At 44.1% G+C, this 19,062-nt stretch overlaps 1 protein-coding gene across 3 annotated transcripts in view; it reads left to right on the forward strand.

Annotated features, from left to right (window-relative positions):
* The window catches only part of SEMA6C (semaphorin 6C), a 94,733-nt gene that overhangs the window by 58,574 nt on the left and 17,097 nt on the right, over positions 1-19,062 (forward strand). For 2 of the 3 annotated variants that reach the window (XM_033925006.1, XM_033925007.1), the window contains exons 7-17: positions 612-702; positions 1,961-2,083; positions 3,894-3,982; positions 6,212-6,429; positions 8,946-9,077; positions 11,858-12,013; positions 12,822-12,995; positions 13,138-13,275; positions 13,850-13,927; positions 15,881-15,933; positions 18,966-19,016. In XM_033925006.1, the coding sequence (XP_033780897.1) occupies positions 612-702; positions 1,961-2,083; positions 3,894-3,982; positions 6,212-6,429; positions 8,946-9,077; positions 11,858-12,013; positions 12,822-12,995; positions 13,138-13,275; positions 13,850-13,927; positions 15,881-15,933; positions 18,966-19,016 (1,303 nt within the window). The remainder of the gene's footprint in view (positions 1-611; positions 703-1,960; positions 2,084-3,893; positions 3,983-6,211; positions 6,430-8,945; positions 9,078-11,857; positions 12,014-12,821; positions 12,996-13,137; positions 13,276-13,849; positions 13,928-15,880; positions 15,934-18,965; positions 19,017-19,062) is intronic. The other variant, XM_033925009.1, reaches the window with a different exon arrangement.

A 19,062-nucleotide genomic window follows, 5' to 3' on the forward strand; every position in this document is an offset into this window, starting at 1 on the left:
TCCCCCAAAAGTATAGCAACCCTGACTTCTGATTCAGTTTCACATAACACCCATCACAACCTGCATTCAGCAGGCTTTAGATGGAGGTAGAGACCAACCCCTTGAGGACTGCTACTGTGAAGTTGCCTTTGGGTAGGTCACACTGGATCACTCTGAAGTGCCGTGGAGTGGCTTGCATCAAGGCCTGCTGTCTTCAATGGACCTACGTCCTGGCTACTCTGTTAGTCATGTGGATGCCGCAGAGAAACTCACAAATCCATCGGTTGAAGGAAGCCCACTTCACTGGCCATCCTCTATCCAAGCACAGTAGCCATAACTCTTTCCAGTAGCAGGCAGGATCCCTTTGTCTTGACTGCATATGTGTTTCTTTCTCATCGTCTCTGATAATTTCTGTGTTGACAGTGAGACTCCCTGTCTGTTCAGCAGATGTTTCACCCCTCCCTTTTCATGGTATTTCCTCCCTATCTTCACTAAAGTATATATGGTTGAAGTATATATGGCTTCTGTGTGCTTTCATGGTCCATTAGTTGTCATGAGGTGTGGCTCTGAATTTGGAATTTCCCATGATTGTTAGGTCTGTAGATCACACTCTTTTCTCGTCCAATTGGCAGATCAGCACCCTGGAGCATGAGGGAGAGGAGCTGAATGGTCAGGCCCGTTGTCCATTCGATGCCAAGCAGACCAATGTGGCCCTCTTTACAGGTAAGGAATCTGCACCCGTACTCACCCTGGCCATTCTGCTCCATCATTTTCTGGGACTGAGCAAACCTGAGAGCTAGTCTTGATTGGCACAATTAACATTGGGAGGAGGGGGAGGGGCTGAGCAGGGAATGGGGGGGTTGGAGGCAGGAAGTAGGAGATAGAAGGGGAGCAACTTAAAACCTGACTTTCCAGCCAAAGGTGAGAGTCAGGATAGGTCAAGGTAGTTTAGGGAGGGGGGCTGACTCGGAGAGTGTTTAAAGGACAGCTCCTGGGACACAGGTCTTTCCCCTTGCCATTGGAGGCAGATCGTCACCTGCCCACCCACCCTAGCTGGTATGAAAGCAATAATAAAGTTGTTCAGAGGGAGCTCTAGTCGCAGCTCACGGTATCCCCGAGCTACAATGTGCTCATCAAGCAATGAGCGATATTGGGTCTTAAAGCTCACTGAGTGGTATCTTGAGGGTCTGGTGATCCAAAACAGCATGGAGATCCATGTCAACCTCAGACCCTAGCTGTCAGGGCAGGACCTGGGGAGGGGAGGTGTTCAAGTCAAAATGCAATGTGTGGTTTCTTGTTGTAGCTCGTGGAGGGGGGGCGGAGTTACTATGTTAGTATTGTTTCTGCACAATAAACGAAGCTATGGCCTGGTTTTACATCTACCGAGAATGTGTCTGTCTGGTCAATAATTAATTTTGACATCAAACAAGTGTTACGAAAGGTTAAAGGTGGGCGGGAAGAGGTGACAACTGGGCCAGTCCAGAGACAGCTGTTAAATCCCTGGGTAAGATCTGTAGTTCCTTCAGGATGTTCCAGGTCCCCATGTTGAGGTGAGAGATCCAAGCTGAAGCAACCAGAGGATTCCCCAGAACATCAACTCCAGAGGGATGTTGAAGCTAGCCCTGACAGAGGAGGAGTAACCCTAATGGCTAGTGCAGTAGGCTAAGCCATGGTTCCTCAAGGCCCATAGGCAAGTCACCTATCCCTCTATTGCCCCAGGTACAAAAGTTAGTGTGTGATCCCAGTAGGGACAGAGAAAGTACCTGCATATAATAAAAATGGAAACCACAGCACAGAAAAGATAGGATGTCAAGAATGTAGCAAAGATAATTATTACCTCTTGTGAGTGGTTGTTAAGAGGGAGCTAAATGACAAATTGGTTTAGGGTCAGGCAGCAGTTAGGCATTATTTGAGAAAAATAGCGGCCCGTTTCTCTTCCAATTCGTACTAACTCGTGCACTTATTTTTGGTTTCTCTGTAGACGGAAACTTGTACTCTGCTACGGTGGCAGACTTCCAAGCGAGTGATACCGTCGTGTACCGCAGCCTGGGGGAAAAGAGCCCCGTGCTGAGGACTGTCAAGTACGATTCCAAGTGGCTGCGAGGTGAGGCTGCTGGGAGAGAGGGGAGGGGATTGATGCTCAGCTGCTCGGTGAAGAGGGTGGCATAGCCAACAGTTTTCCAGCGTCCCAGATTAGAAGATGTTGAGAAACATTTGGGACAACGCTGCCTGCTCTGATCACAGCTCCCTTCCTCCATTCACTAGCAGCAAACTCTGCCAAATCCCCATTAAAGAATTCAAAACCAAGGGGGTAATATTCAGATGGCGACGATCAAAATTTTTCCCAGATGTTCAATGCCAGGCCATGTCTGGGCTTCAGCACTGAATATCTGGTTTTATTTATTTATTTAAAATATGTATTACCTACATTATCTGCCAGTTCTAAGCAGGGTTCAAAATGAAAACATGCACATTAAAAACAAAGTACAACACAAGGAGAAACAAACCAGAGAAAATATTGCTTCACATAACGTGTAATTAAACTCTGGAATTCGTTGCCAGAGAATATGGTGAAATCAGTTAGCTTAGCAGGGTTTAAAAAAAATGTTTGGATAATTTCTTAAAGGAGAAGTCCATAGGCCATTACTGAGATGGCTTGAGGAAATCCACTGCTTATTCCTAGGATAAGCAGCATAAAATCTGTTTTACTTCTTGGGATCTAGCTGGATACTTGGGACCTGGGTTGGCCACTGTTGGAAACGGGATACTGGGCTTGATGGATCTTTGTCCTATACTTGGCTTACATAAGAACATAAGAGCTGCCATACTGGAACAGACCAATCAAGCCATTGTGACATCACTGATGAGTTTGGCCCTTAAGCATTGATGGAATGAGACATTATGATATCACAATGTTGCTACTTTTTGGGTTTCTGCCAGGTACTTGGGACCTGGGTTGGCCACTGTTGGAAACAGGATACCGGGCTTGATGGACCTTCAGTCTGTACCAGTATGGCAACTCTTATAGACTTACTTATAATAAAAATAAATAAATAAACAAAATCACAGGCAGAACTATGCCAAAAATGCTCATTCTTTTCACAAATAAGTCTTCAGCTGCCTCCCTGTAAATTGCAATAAACCTTGCAGAGTCTGCCATCCAACAGGCAAAGCATTCCACCTCCATGCGCCTTCACTATATAACATAGACTCACAATAAACAACTAATCGCACGTGTTTAAAAGATGGAACGTCTAGCAATAATTTGTCCACAGAACGTAGATTGGAGCCGGCTACGATATTCAGCGCATCAGTGGCTATGCAGCGCTGCAGAAAGATAGGATGACTTTTACATGGTGCAGTTTACGGCTGGTTAAGTGCTGAATTTCAGCCTCTAACTGTCCGAGTGTTGAGTCCACCCCGAAACACTCCAAAATAGCTAGTTTGGGTTTTTTTTTTAATATCTTTATTCATTTTCAAAAAAATTACAACAATCATTCAGAAAGACCTTAAATCATCACTTGACATTCTTATTTATATTATTCCAAATAAATAATTATATAAAGAAACCCATCCCACCCTCCCAGATACCAATTTATGTTACTTCAAATAAATTCTTATATAAGAAGCCCCCCCCACCCACCCATATACCAATTAATAACAATTGTCAATTATAATCCTTCAAAATCCCACCCCCTTATCTTATTCAATAAATAGCTAGTTTTCAGTTCAGCACTAAAGGGGAAATTCTATAACCAGCGTCGAAACTAGGGCACCGGTAGCTACCCTAACCCAAATGTTCAAGCATCTTCACCCACTGACAGCTTGCCAGTACCTACTTTGGATTCATGTGTATCATTCCACATTGCTCTGACGTGAAGGTAATAACTTCTGGTTTCCCCCCTCCCCGACAGAGCCACACTTCCTCCATGCTGTGGAATTCGGTCACTATGTTTATTTTTTCCTGCGGGAGATATCCATGGAATACACCACACTGGGAAGGGTGAGTATAGGGAGGAGAAGGAGGGGGCGGGGGTGGGGGATTGCTGTCTGAAGCCTTCCTTGTTTCTCTTAAGTTATACATCAAGGGCTGCCCAGAGCAAAGTTTAGTAACCCTGGGACAAGGTAAGGAGAAAGAAAGGCAAGGGAGATGTTCTAATCAACCCATAAGAAACCTTTATTATGAGAAGGATCCAAGTTTCGGCATCTACGATGCCTTCATCAGGGGTCACTAAAAACATTAAAATAGAAATAAAAGTAACAATAGCATATATAAAAAAGGCCAAAAAGAATTAATAATGTAAAACATAAAAGCATGAGAACATCATAAGGGTACAAAGAATGCATATAGATGTAAAAGCATTAAGACCTGGTGCCGGAAAAAAAACAAGAGCATAGTAAAGATTAAACAGTATCATTTATAAATGCAAGTATGTGCAGAGACATGAGATGAAGTAATGGAGAGTGGGATAGGCCACGTCAACCTTGAGACAAACAATCTTTATTTTGTGTTTATAAACTTAAAACTATAATACATAAAAAAAACATATGAAAAAATTCCCATATATAAAATGTCCTATGTTGGAGAGATCCAATGGATGACCTGATATGGTCCGTGTTTCGGCCCTGCGTGGAGGTCTGCCTCAGGGGTGTGGTTATGGGTCCACTAGGTGTCACTCTAGTGCTGGCAATACAAACTTTAAACATGAAGCATCTGGTTTGACATCTCTACGAGTCCTGTAGACGTTTCAAGTTACTTCATTTGTAAAGTTTGTATTGCCAGCACTGGAGTGACACCTAGTGGACCCATAACCACACCCCTGAGGCAGACCTCCACGCAGGGCCGAAACACGGACCGTGTCAGGTCATCCATTGGATCTCTCCAACATAGGACATTTTATATATGGGACTTTTTCATGTGGTTTTTTTATGTATTATAGTTTTAAGTTTATAAACACAAAATAAAGATTGTCTCAAGGTTGATGTGGTCTATCCTACTCCCCACCAGTTCTTCTCTCGTTTGATGTGACGTGGGGTTTCTATTCCCTCTCTTTTGTTCCACCTGAAGTAATGGAGATCATCAGACTTTTCGATGTATTTAAGCAAGGTTAGGAAGGACAACCCATTTTAAGGGAGACAATACTGGGTCACTAACACAACTAAAAGCTGCCTATGTCACCACAGAGTTTTAATTAACATGCTAGGAGATAAAAATGGGATACGTGTAATAAGTAGTGAAACACTGTAACAGAGCAGATGTGCCTGGTTTTTCTAGGATTCGGTGTGTTTATGTTGTACTACGCCTTGGATGAAGGTGGATTATAACTGGAAATAGATCTAAATACTAGCAAAATACCAACTAACCCAGGAAGGGGGTGGAGCAGGCGGAACTCCCTCTGGGCAGCTGTTTTCAATTCATTGTAGCCAAATGTATGCCGGGCAATCTACTATCACAAAAGAAAAACGATAGGACAGCCTCAAAAATATAAAGCTAAGTCAGAGCAGAAGAAAATAATCCCCAAATAATTTTATAAAACACTAGAAAACCATAGCAAGATAAAGTCCTCGTATCAACGGGATGAGAGTAGCCAAAACAGAAAGACGAAAGAACTGCATAAGTGGGAGAAGCTTATCACCTTATCTGCTAGCAATCAAAGACTTCCCACTACCTTCCTGCACAGAGTGTATGCAGTTAAGCCAGAGGTTGTAGTAAGAGCGGACAGTGGATAGCGTAGCTGGTTTTAAGAAGGGCTTGGACAATTTCCTGGAGGAACAGTCCATAGTCTGTTATTGACAAAGACAGGGGGTTGCCACTGCTTGCCCTGGATCGGTAGCATGGAATGTTGTTGCTCTTTGGGATTCCAGAACCCTACTACTCTTTGGGGGTTCTGGAATGTTGCTATTCCTTGGGTTTTGGCTAGGTACTAGGGACCTGGATTGGCCACTGTGAGAATGGACCTGTGGTCTGACCCAGTAAGGCTGTTCAGCTTTGTACAGTAGAAGCAGTGCATGCAAATAGATCTGATGCATATTCATTGGTGAAATCCTGAAAAGCTGACTGGGTCTTGAGCTTTTGAACCCAGAGATTAGCCAGTGCACTCTCAGTGTGAGACGGTGAGAATTATATTGCCACAGGCAGACCAAACGCCATTTCTTGTGTGCTCTCCCATGCCCCCCTCCTTTTGCCTCCAGCAGTTGCTCTTTTTAACCCCTTGTTTTGTGGTCTTGCTAGGTGATTTTCTCCCGTGTTGCCCGCGTGTGTAAAAATGACATGGGTGGCTCCCCTCGGGTCCTGGAGAAATACTGGACCTCTTTCCTGAAGGCTCGTCTGAACTGTTCGATGCCAGGCGACTCATTCTTCTACTTCGACGTGCTACAAGCTGTAACCAACATTGTGCAGGTGAACAACCGGCCAGCAGTGATAGGAGTCTTTACCACCCAGGCGAACAGGTCAGTGGCTTCACTCTCCCCATGAGTACACATGAAAGAGAACACTGATTACTGTATATGCTGCTGCACATGAAACTCCAATTACTCTAGCATTGTGTGCAAAAGGGGTTCCCTTTCCCCCCAGCCCCAAACAATCTCCATCACCAGGTCATCGACCCCAGCACTCTCTCCACTGCTGTTTCTCCTCCTCCTCTCTACCACTATGCTACACAAGTCTGTAAATAAGGCTGTTTTCTCCTTTACCACCACATTCTCCTTTGTTCTAAATACCCTCATTCCTCCCCATGCTCTATATGGCACGCCAAACCCCCAACCCTGGCTAAAATCTAAAATCTGCTACTTAAGCTCCTGTGCGAGCTCTGCTGATGGCTCTGGCTCAAAGGCTGACTTCATTCACTTCAAATTCCTCCTGACCTCCTTCCAGTCTATCTCACTTGCCAAACAGGGCTACTACACCCACCTGACTCTCTTGGCCCTGACTCTTGCCGCCTCTTTACCACACTAAACACCTTACTCAAGGTTCCCCCCACCTCCAACCCTTCCGTCACTTCCCCCCCCCCCCCAACTATGGCTTCTGTGGAAAAAGTTCACAAAATTAACCTTGAATTCTCAACTGAGCCATCCTAACAAACTCCCCCCCCCCGCCACCTTGGCCCATACCACCTTATCTTCCTTTCCTGAGTTCATCACCTTTTCCACCCTTCTACTCATCCTATCTCTCCTACTGTCGTCCCCTCTATCTGCCATATCCTCAACCTATGGCTCTCCACCGCAAATGTTCTCGATGACTTCAAATAGGTCGTTTGTATGCTACTTCTCAAAAAAACCATCGCTGGACCCTACCTGCCCTCTCGGTGTTTGAAAGCTACAGCCTCAGCACCCTGAGGTTGTGGGTTCAAACCCACGCTGCTCCTTGTGACCCTGGGAAGTCACTTAATCTCCCCATTGCCCCAGATACATTAGAGAGATTGTGAGCCCCCTGGGATAGACAAGGAAAAATGCTTGAGTACCTGAATAAATTCATGTAAACCGTTCTGAGCTCACCTAGGAGAACGGTATAGAAAATTGAATAAACGATCACCCTGTCTCCCTCCTCCCCTTCTTATCCAAGCTCATCACCACTTTTGTCTTGAGCTATCCTTGAGCACCTCCAAGTTGGCATTCGCTCTTTTCATTCTACAGAAACTGCCCTTACAAAAGTCTCCAATCCAAAGGCATCTACTCCGTCCTCATCCTTCTTGATCTATGTGCAGCTGTTGACACAGTAAACATCTTAATAGATGTTCAACGGACTCTCTCCCGGTGCATGCTTCAGGCAGAACGATTGAATTAGACGTATCTCGCTCTACCCAAATGGCCTTAGTCTTCTGTGCCTCATTGTTAATTGTCATGTGCCTTGTTTGCTAACCGTTACCACGTAACCCGTTCTGATCTCCTTGGGGAGGACGGGATATAAATTGAAATCAATCAATCAATCAATCACCACCTACTCCTACCCTATCACCTAATCCCACAGGAATTCAATTTCCCCATTCCGTCCCTGCGAGTTTTGTCGCTGTTTCAAGTTTATTTAATCTTTGATATAGCGTTTATCAAAAACATACCTAAACGGTTTACAATTATCAGAATATTGTTAAAATAAAATAAAAACATTTCTGTAACCTCTGACTTAACCACACAAGCCTCAAACACTTATGATTTTAAAGTGTTTGAGGCTTGTGCAGATAGGACGGAGATTAGGCATTAGTGGAATGAGGCATTATGACATCACAATCTGAGCTCTAGAATGTTGCTACTTAGGATTTGAAAGTGAGGCTTGTACAGATGAGGGCGGAGCTGAGGCATTGGTGGAAAGAGGCATTATGACATCACAATCTGAGCTACTTAGGATTTGAAAGTGAGGCTTTATATCATAGGAGCAGAAGTCCCTCCCCATGATTTAACTCTATAATATGCCAGTAAGGGGAAAAAGAGCAGATGAGAACCTTCAGCACATCCCTAGCCAAACTCATCTAGATTTCTGATATTATTATAACCAGCAAATGTTTATTTTTTTTCACTCCCCTGGGTGAGTGAAAAAAAAAAATCATCCTATATCACCCATCACTGCAAAGATTCAAGAAAAATCCTACACATTAATGTCACCATTAATAAATTAGGAGATTAAAGAAACCCGGAAGCAGCGGGCTCGGTGGAGCTGTAAAATGGAAATTGAATTGATCAAGAAAGTTCAGCCAGAGATTTAAAGTCCTGCTCGGCAGCAGAAGACAAAACCTAATAAAGAGAGAGCCATAAAATAGGGCCATAAAGTGTTTTATATATAAAAAGGAGACCCTTGATATTCAGAGATGTTTTATACCAGGGGTTCCCATGTGATGGAGGAAGAAAGAGGGGAGCTGGATGAAGAAGAGAGAGATGTAGAAAGAAGGACACCGTGGATGGGGGAAGTGGGGTGGGAGTGGAAGGAGACGAACTCTGAATCTTCATGAAATTAATCCTTCCCTCTTAATTCTTAGCATCACAGGCTCAGGAGTTTGTGCCTTCTACATGGACGACATTGAGAAGGCTTTCAATGGCAGGTTTAAGGAGCAGAAGACCGCGGAGTCTGCCTGGACCCCAATTCCAGAGGACAAGGTGCCCAAACCCAGGTAAGTCGGGTCTCTCAGAAGGGGGTGGGTGGCCACGTGTCTGAAGCTGCACCAGTACGTTTCCAGCTGGTCTCTGCACTTTATGTTTTCAAGGGTTTCGTGCCTCCCAATGCCTGTGACTGAAAACCTCGAGGCTCAAGCGGTCCAGAAATGGAATGGCTGTGCATTGGGCCCACAGGCAGTGGTGTAGTAAGGGGGGGTGAGAAGGGTGGTCCGCCAGCACCCCTCTTCCTCTTTGCCCCCATGCTGGGGGGAAAGGGGGGTTGGTGGGTCAGGATCGCTGCCGCCGCTGCCCCATTACATCTCTGAGGTTTACAGAGATTTGTTTCAGTTTCTCTGACTCATTAGTATTGAATATCATTTCTAGCACTGGTATCTCTCCTCCCCCCCCCCCGTCCCCACCTCTTCATCTCTCTGTTATGGACTTATCTTCCTTGGTTATTCCTTTTACCCGTCAGTCATCTAGTAGCTCAATTGATTCTTTTTACGGGCTTCTTGCTTCTAATGTATCTAAAAAAGGTTTTTACTATCTACCTTATATTCAGCCAGGAGATGGCCACTGAATATTAGGGCTTAGCGGCTTGCCGCCCAGTCACTGACTATGTCACATGACAGAGCCAGTTAGCACCAATATTTATTGGCTGACCAGCTAATTTAGCAGCCAGATAGAGCCACATAAATATCAGATGTCTTTGGTCATTATAGCTTTACTGGCCAGGTATGATCGACTATGTTTCTAGCAGCCTATCCCCCCCCCCCTGAAATTCAATGCCAGTCACTGGATATGGCCCAGCATTGAACTTCTGGGTTCACTACTGACCACAGGAGATAGCCAGATTGCCTTCTGTGGTCTATATGTTTTTGCCTACAATACAATTTTCTTTTCAAGGTCTCTCTTTGCTTTTCTTATCAATGCCTTGCACTTGATTTGCCATTCCTTGTGCTGTTCCTATTAATTTCAGTTGAATCCTTTTTTCCACTTTCTGAAGGATTCTCTTAAAGCTCTAATAGCTTCCTTCACCTCACTCATTAACCATGACAGCTGCCATTTGGTCTTCCTTCTTCCTTTTTTTAATACATGGAATATATCTGCTCTGGGCTTCCAAGATGATATTTTTAAATAACATCCATGCCTTATTTAAATTTTTTGCCTCTGCAGCTGCTCTTCAAAGTTTTTGGGTGGGTTTTTTTTCACCATTCTCCTCATGTTATCATAGTTTCTTATTTAAAGTTAAATGCTATTGTATTGGATTTCATGTGTGTACTTAACTCCAGAGATTATATCAAATCGGATCACGTTATGATCACTGTTATCAAGTGACCCCCAGCATCATTACCTCCTGCACCAAATCATGCGCTCTAATAAAAACTAGATCTAGAACTATTTGCCTTCTTGTCAGTTCCTGAACCAGCTGCCCAACAAAACAGTTCTTCATTTCATCAAGGAATTGTTACATTTACCCAGTCAATATCAGGGTAATTGAAATCGCCCATTAGTATTGTGTTACCCAGTTTGTTAGCTTCCCTAATCTGATAACATTTCCGCACCTGTCCGGTCAGGTGTATAGTGGCACACTCCTATCACTATCCTTTTCCCCTTTACACATGGAATTCCTAGCCATAGGGATTCCAAGGTGTGTTTCTGCTTTTCAAGGTCTCTCAGCTCTACTACTCAAAACCTATTGATGGTCCCCTCCTTGAAAGTGATCTACAGCTTTAGCCAAATTTAAAATATCTAACGCCTATTGGAATCTTAATAACTTGAAGATCAAAGGCCTTGGTCTCATTTGACTTGCTGACCGTTTTAATGGAATCCTGTGTACTCGTTCTATTTCTAGGGGATGTTTTGAATTTAACTGCAATAATTTAGGCAAAAGATTTTCTAAAAATTGGATAGCATTTCCCCCTTCCAAACCTTCAGCTAATCCAATAATTTTTACATTCTTTATTCTACCTCTATTTTCATAACCTACACGCATCATATTACCATATTCTCAATAGCAGCCCCACTCACCTGGAATTCATTTCCCGCTTCTTTAAGGAAAGAAAAAAGTCTTGATAAATTTCAAAGGAGCCCTCAAAAGCTTTCTTTTTAAAGATGCGTTTGAGTTTTAAATTCAACTTATCTCTGAACTTACAGTATTTCCTTATCTTTGGCAAGGAGCATTAAACTTTTCTCTTTTCTCTCTCAAGGTTCTTTTCCCTGCCCTCTTTTTTTTCTTTCTTTCCTATCCAAATTGTAGTTCACTCAGTTTGTAGGTTTCATTCTTTGTCGTTTTTTTTATAATTTAGATAATCATTTGTATTCCCCTCTTTTTAATTGTACATCACTTAGAATTTTATGTAAAGCGATTAATCAAATTTTAATAAACTTGAAACTTGCTCCTGTAGAATTTTCAGTCCATTTGATTCAAGGCCCTTCTTAACATATAATGCTACGCCTCCACTGATTCGATCCATCCTATCACACGCTATAGCTTGTACCCCGATATAACAGTCTCCCATTGGTTATCTTCCTTCCACCAGGTTTCAGTGATCCATCTTTTCTTTTAATGCAATATATTCTAATTCTTTCGTTTTGTTACTTAGGATTCTGACACTTGTATACATTTCAAACATTGCTTGTTTTTCTGTCTCTGGTAATTATTCAAAGAGGATGTAGATTCCCTTGTTTGTTAGTTCTGATTTCTTTTTCTCTTTCAAATTTGAAGATATATAGTACTGAAATGCTGCTTACCTTCAGGACAGAGGTTTTTGATTTGATGCCCTCTCTCTTCCAGGCCAGGCAGCTGTGCAGGATTTGGGAAGGCAGCCGCCTATAAAACATCCAGTGAGTTCCCAGATGAGATGCTGACATTCATCAAATCCTACCCATTGCTGGATGAAGCTGTGCCATCCATCCTGCAGAAACCGTGGTTTACCAGGGCCAACAGTAGGTGAGGATCCATGTGTCCTGACAGCAGAGTGCTCTCCTGGCTTCTCAAGTCTGCCTTCTAATGGCATCTCCCAGGAAAAGACAAGGAATGATTCCCTTAGCCAAGGGTGCAAGAGAGTTTAGGTGCAAACATCGTTCTCTATTCATTGTTTCTGCTGCTTGGGTGGGGTAGGGACACTAGGGGGCCATGTGACACAGAGTGTGATGATCTCAAATGCACAGGATTAAACCTGCACGAAAGAAGCCCTGAATCTTTCACGAAGCTAGCTTAAGCTTATTTTTAATGGATAAAGTTATCCCTTCCCTTTTTGTTTTAACCTTTTTTTGTTTCTCTTTTCTTTAATTTGTAGTTCCACCCTTTTTCCCTTTTGTACTTGTCTGTTTGGTCCACTTCTTATTGTAATAAATGCAGTCTGTTTTCCCTATTTTTTTATACTGTACATCGCTTTGAAATATGAAACTGCGATTTAATCAAACTTTTAATTAAACTTGAAAGAGGACTGACCTAGCCAAAGCTGATCAGGCTGTGCTGAGTCTTACACTCAGTTCTTTATTACCTCTGTCCCTGTCTTGCTCCCCCCCATTTCACTCTTCCCTTCTCTACCTCCATTCCTCCCTCTCACCATGCTTCTTTTACTGTATGTTTTTGGTCTCCACCGCCAACCTCAAGTTGCCCTCCTCTCCTGATATTGGAACTTCATCAGTGGCCTGAAGCTCAAATGGAAGCAGAGCTGGTTGATGGGTAATGGTAGAGGATTTCTCCTCTCCCTCTGACTCTAATTCACGTCATCTGCTCTGCTTCTTCCTAGGTATAAGTTGACGCAGTTAGCTGCCGACACAGCTGCAGGTCCCTATGGAAACTACACTGTCTTATTTTTGGGCTCCGAAGATGGAAAAGTGCTGAAAGTTCTTGCCAAGACTGATGGGAACTCCACCATGGAGACCTCGCTCCTGGAAGAGATTAATGTTTACAGCCCTAGCAAGTGAGATCAACAGCAGCGATTGCACGCACAGAACGCCACAACCCCTCCCACACAAACACCATCACCTTGCACACATAGGCCTTTGAACGTAGTCTGCAGCTTTGTTTGTATCTGCTCTGACCGCTAACCTCTGTAATCATAGGTGCAGCCTGAAGAGTGAAGACCGGAAGGTTCTGGGGTTGGAGCTGGACAAAACCCATAATGCCCTCTTTGTAGCTTTCTCTAGTTGCATGGTCCGCATGCCCCTCAGCCGCTGTGAGATATATGGAAGCTGTAAACGGTGAGTGTGGGGTGGTAAGATATGGATTAGGAGGAGGTGATGCCAAGTGCAAAACTGCTGGCTCTCTTCTGTCACACTAACTGCACACATACAGATACATGCATGCATGCACACGTGTGCAAGGATACCCATCTCAGTTTTATTATTATTCTGTAATTCTTTTCTACTCACTTCCATCTACACAGATCAAACATGTGAGAACCTAAAGAACTTAAAATGAAAAAAAAAGCCATGGTGTCTACTCCCCAACCCTGATGATAGTATCATTCCTCATCCCATTCAGAGCTCCAGGAGAGCCTTAACACAAATCCAGAGGAAAGATGAAAGTTTGCATCCAAAGGGACATGCAGGATCCTGAAAACACACCTATGGCCCCACATATAATTCCAACAGTGGTATGATGAACAGTACAACGGCCCACAGAGAGGCCAGATGCATACAGCAAAAGAGAAACCAATACCACCCTGGCCCACATTCTCCACCAGTGTGCAAGTGCTGGACAGTAGCTGCCTGGCACACCTGAACTTTGCCTGATCACTGCAACTGCTCTCACAGTTTTCCATGTTTGTTGTAGGAATTGTTTTGCCTCTCGGGATCCATACTGTGTCTGGCTGAAATCAGGGGTGTGCGCGCACCACAGCGCTGACCTTGGGTAAGCTGAGTTTTCCTGAAAACCTGCTGAGGCATTCAGGGGTGGAAGGCAGGGGCTAGAATGAGTTTGTGTGGTCTAATGCATAAAGAAGTGTTCAAACAGCATTATTTAGTTAGATGGTTCTAGGTCTAATAGATGCTGGCATTGTCATCTTGATATAGGGACACCGGATCATCTGTTGTTCTATTGTCCTTTAATACTCAAGTTCTGGACGTCGATATGGGGACAGATTAATGCTATACTTGAGGCATCGATTCCTTTGACATATGAGGCAGTCATATGTGGGACATCTGAAGCCCTCATTGGACATATATAGAGGGTGGCTTTTCCTTATTATGACCGGGGTAGCCATACAAATGATTATGCGTAGCTGGAAGAACTGGGATCGCATTAACTTTAATTTTTGGTGGGCAAGTTTATGCTTAACTTATAGATTTGAAAAAATGAATGCAGATATAATGGGTTATACTAAGAGATTTAAGTTAATCTGGGGCCCTTTGGTATCTTTTATGGATGCGTTGAAATTGGGGTTTTTGTTATATTTTTTCCCTTTGATCCTGCTGGTATATTGCACACACAGGAGAGGGGAGAGAGATATGTCATGGTTTTATTCTCTTGCAAGGTATAGGTTAGGAAGGGGGGGTTATCATGCTATGGGATTTTGATTGATTATAAATGCATATATGAATGATGCTGTTTGTGTAGATACTGTACTGCATTTTTGTTAACTTTGAAAAATTAATAAAAAATTTAAACAAAAAGAAGTGTTCAGGGCTGATACAACGGTATTACACAACCCAAGCACCCTTCTCCCTCCAATTAACTTGGCAACCTCTCTGAGACTGTGATAATTAACAGTCATGATGACCCTGATACCAGCCAATTTTGTAAAAATGAATAACTGGACCTTACTGAGGTGACATTTAGGTGAGCCTTAAACCGATTTTAGTGGAGCTATGTGTTCAACTGCAAACGCATAACATGAAACAGAACAAACTGTCGAATCTCTAGTCTCCCCTTCCCTGCCAAACTGTTTGTATTCGGTTACAAACTTTTACTGACCTGCTTCCCTAGATTGTCAACAGCATGACCTTGGAGACCTCGCCAGTGCCTTTGATGCACCCTAGAGAGTGTTGGCTTCCCCAGCCTCGGCCTTTCTACTACTGTTTGTACAGATTTCCCCAATTTTTGATTGCACTGACCATGAAATATCCTTGATGAATTGATACAGACGGTGGGGGAGGGGGGAGGAACTCTGTTAAACTGGTTTTGATCCTTTCTGTTGGGGTGAAGAGGAGGGTGCTTGCCTCCTACCCATTGAGTGTATATGTGGAACAGCCTATTAGGGGAGGTAGTGAAAGTGAGGGTCACAGAGGATCTCTAAGGGAGAGGTCGGTAGATGGTATGGAAGGACAGACTGGATAGGCCGTGTGTTCTGTATCTGTCCATTACCATTCACTTGAATATGTGTGAATTCTCGCCATGTTATTTGTGCAGCCATGAAATTGTGCACAGATGTTTTGCTCATCGCACTCTAGCTTTCTGCATCAGTCCCTGAGTGGACAACTGGTAGTCGGATTCAATGTCCTGAAGGTGCGAAGATGATGTGAGAGAGAACATAGACTGTGGCAGATTTAATAAAATGGTCTTTCTGGTGGCTAAGAGACAGTCCAAGCTGCCAATTCAATAATCCAGACTTGGACTTGCGATGCAGAAGGGTGAACGGCCATGGCCTCATTCTGACATTAATAAACTTAATGCTGGCGGAGTGGTGTGCCTGTAGGGAAGAGGTTGGGAGGCCTGTGTGTGCGTGAGGAAGGGTGCAGAGAGGGAAAGAACCGGCATGAGCATATGGGGGTCGCAAGAGATCAGAGCCCTTTGACTAGACTGTTCTGTGCAGTGGAGCTTTCATAAACTGTAAATAATAACCAGATATTTCTCACTTTTTCATAGTACTGGATTTGAGCAAGATATTGAACAGCTGAAGCATCTGGGAAGCTGCCAAGGTGAGTATAATGTGACACATGCATATCCGATGCCGTCTGTGAAGGCAGACACTACACCCCTTGTGGAACTCATCTCATACGAGCTTGGCAAATGTTTCTAATCGGCCAGAGGCATGTCTGCACCCCTACACCTGGGACCGATTAGTGCATAAATGAACAGCGTGAAATGGTGTTCTGGTTGCACCTTCTTTCTCATAGCATTCTCAGCATGTGTGTAAACGGCCCCATTTTCTGCAAGTAACATCGTCAGTGACGGCAGATAAAGACCTGAACGGTCCATTCAGTCTGCCCATTAGTTGTACCCATTACAAATACATGATTAAATTAACATGTCAGTGCCTACTTGCCATACTGAATTCATGATTATGGTGTGGAGCCATGGACGGTGTATGCAAAATTACAGGAGCCCAGTCGGTCTGACAACCCCTCCCAGTTCTCCAGAAATTTCTGGGGAAAATATGATGAATAGATAGAAAGTAAATCCAGAGAGAAACTGGAGAGAGAGAAGAAAAGGAAAAGTGCCTTAGAAACGCTAAGATGGAGTGCAGGAATCCTCAGAATGTAACTAAGAAAAATCAATCCAGAAACCCAGTATTTCGAGTCTAATATCCTACTGCCTCTAGGTCATTGAGGTTCAGGATTTTTCGGTAGAAACAGGATTGCAAGGGTGTTTTTTTATGCAATAGAGTAAATCATCCTGATTGCCATGGAATTATTTGATCATTATATGAACACAATGATAGAGAACAACTGCATTCTAGATTTTCCACTGCGCACATTTCTTATAGATCTATATTTATATGGTTATCCGATGGGGGGGTTTCCCCCTCTTCCTCTTTCTTTTTTCTATGGTGTTGTGCCTTCTTGCCCCCCATCAACAAAGTCACTAGTGTACTCTGCACAGTGAGTGCCTAGTTTTGTGCCTGTGGAAGAGAAGATCCCACATAATTAAGATTACCGGACGTCCGGATTTCCCCGGACATGTCCAGGGGGGTCTTGGACGGCTTTTCAAACCCCGGCACTTTGTCCAGGTTTTGAAAAACCTCCTCAAATCCCTGCCCGACAAGAGCAGGCAGCGGGGGAGGGGGGAGCTAGGGTGGGACTGGGGGCGGGATTAGGGCATTACAGGGCGGGGATGGGCAGAACTGGGCGGGCCTGGGGATCTGGATTTTCCAAATGGAAAACTGGCAACCCTACACATAGGGGGGGTCTTATACTAAGGCATGTTAGCCGATTTAGCACATGCTAAATGCTAACGCTCCCATTATATTCTACAGACACGTTAGCATTTAGTGCACGCTAAATCGGCTAGCACGCCTTAGTAAAAGATCCTAATAATGCAGAGCCATTTGGTCACACTGGAGACCCAGAGACTCTCCAGCTTGTAGTGGAGAGAAGTTGGAGTTCCAGGAGATCAACTATGAGTGATCCTTGGCAGACTATATACAATACAGTATACAGTATATATATATCTCCCTGTTTCCTTCAATTCCCATAATATATCAGTCTCATGGACTCTTTGATATTTGTTAGACAAATTATTATGGGAAAACATAGAAAAAGAAAGAATCCTCTGAAGAGGATGTAAAGTGCTGGGCTCCATTCATCAGCTTTTGATTTCCTTTTGTCTTCCATGGGGCATTGGTGGGTATTTGTATTTAGATCACACCATTTTACAATCAGGTACACTAGGCATTTCTCTGCCCCTAGAAGTCTTAAGTCTGTTTATACCTGAGACAATAGAGGGTTAAGTGGCTTCCCTGGTTGTTGGCCCAGTGCTCTTACAAATAGGCTACTCCTCTACTCTGTCCCTGTGTTATTCTCTAATAAAGGCCAAATGGTCCCATCCAGTCTGCCAATCCATAGTAACCATTATCTTTTCCTCTCTTTAAGAGATCCCATGCCTTCTTGAATTCAGACAGCCTCTGTCTGCACCACCTCTTCCGGGAGACTATTCCACACATCTCTCACCCTTTCTGTAAAAAAGTATTTCTCTCTGTCTTCCCGATCCACATTTTTAGGTGCTAAAATGAGCTGTTATAAATTGCAGCGCCGCAGTCACATGTAGGGGGCAGTGGCGCAGAAAGGGGGCTTCTACTTTTAAGCACCCTGTATCTAGGGGGGGTGTGCAGTGGTTAGAGCTACAGCTGCAGCACCCCGAGATTGTGGATTCAAATCCCCTGCTGCTCCCTGTGACCCTGGGCAAGTCACTTAATCCTCCACTGCCCCAGGTAAATTAAATAGAGTGTTAGCCCACCGGGACAGATAGGGAAAAATGTAAACCACGTGAGGCTATAAGTGGTATATAAACGCTAAAAATAAATAAATAAAGGTGTGGAGCAGAGCAGGAGTTGGGATGTTCATTTAGTAAAATAAAATATATAGATGCACACATTTACAGCTTTGCTGGGACGGGTGCAAATGTGTGCATAGGTGCTTGCATATGGTTGGAGCTGCTTCTAGGAGTCGATTTTACAGGTACCCATGTTGCCTTTACAAAATGTTGCATATAGACAGTGGCCTAGTGTGAGGGTAGGGGGCGTTCTGCCCCAGGCGCAGTCTTAGTAGGGCTCATGTCCTCCTCTCTGGCCCCTCTCCGCTCCTTTCTGATCCCCCTTCCTGCCCCCTCCCTTCCCTTCCTGCCTTTCTGATCCACGCGCCCCTCCCCTCGTACCTCTTTAAATTTCCCTGCACGAGCAGCATTATGAACTTGCTGCCCGCATCGGTGAAGCCTCTCTCTGACATCACCCCCGCGTCTAGGAAGTGACGTCAGACGGATAGCTGACGCAACATGGGCAGTGAGTTCGTGAGGTTGCTTACGCCTGGAAAATTAAAAGGTACAGGAGGAAGGGAAAGGTGGCGCGAGGGGGACGGGAGGGGGTGGAGAAGAGGGTGGAGAGGGGCACCACTCACCCTCGTTACGCCACTGCTGTAAAATGTCCTCCTTAATGCAAACAATCTGTGCTTTTTGCATCTCTCTTTTGATTGATTGGTCTGTTTTGGTCTTTCTCTTTTTTTGTGCGTTTCCATAGACATTGTGACTGCGACCGGAAATCACAACGGTGTGGGAGACTCGGCTTATGGTCAGTTTATCCTTTGATTTTTCTTCTCCTGTCCCAGCTCTTTTCA

Source organism: Geotrypetes seraphini, chromosome 16 (genome assembly GCF_902459505.1).
Source record: "Geotrypetes seraphini chromosome 16, aGeoSer1.1, whole genome shotgun sequence".
Taxonomy (NCBI): Eukaryota; Metazoa; Chordata; class Amphibia; order Gymnophiona; family Dermophiidae; genus Geotrypetes; species Geotrypetes seraphini.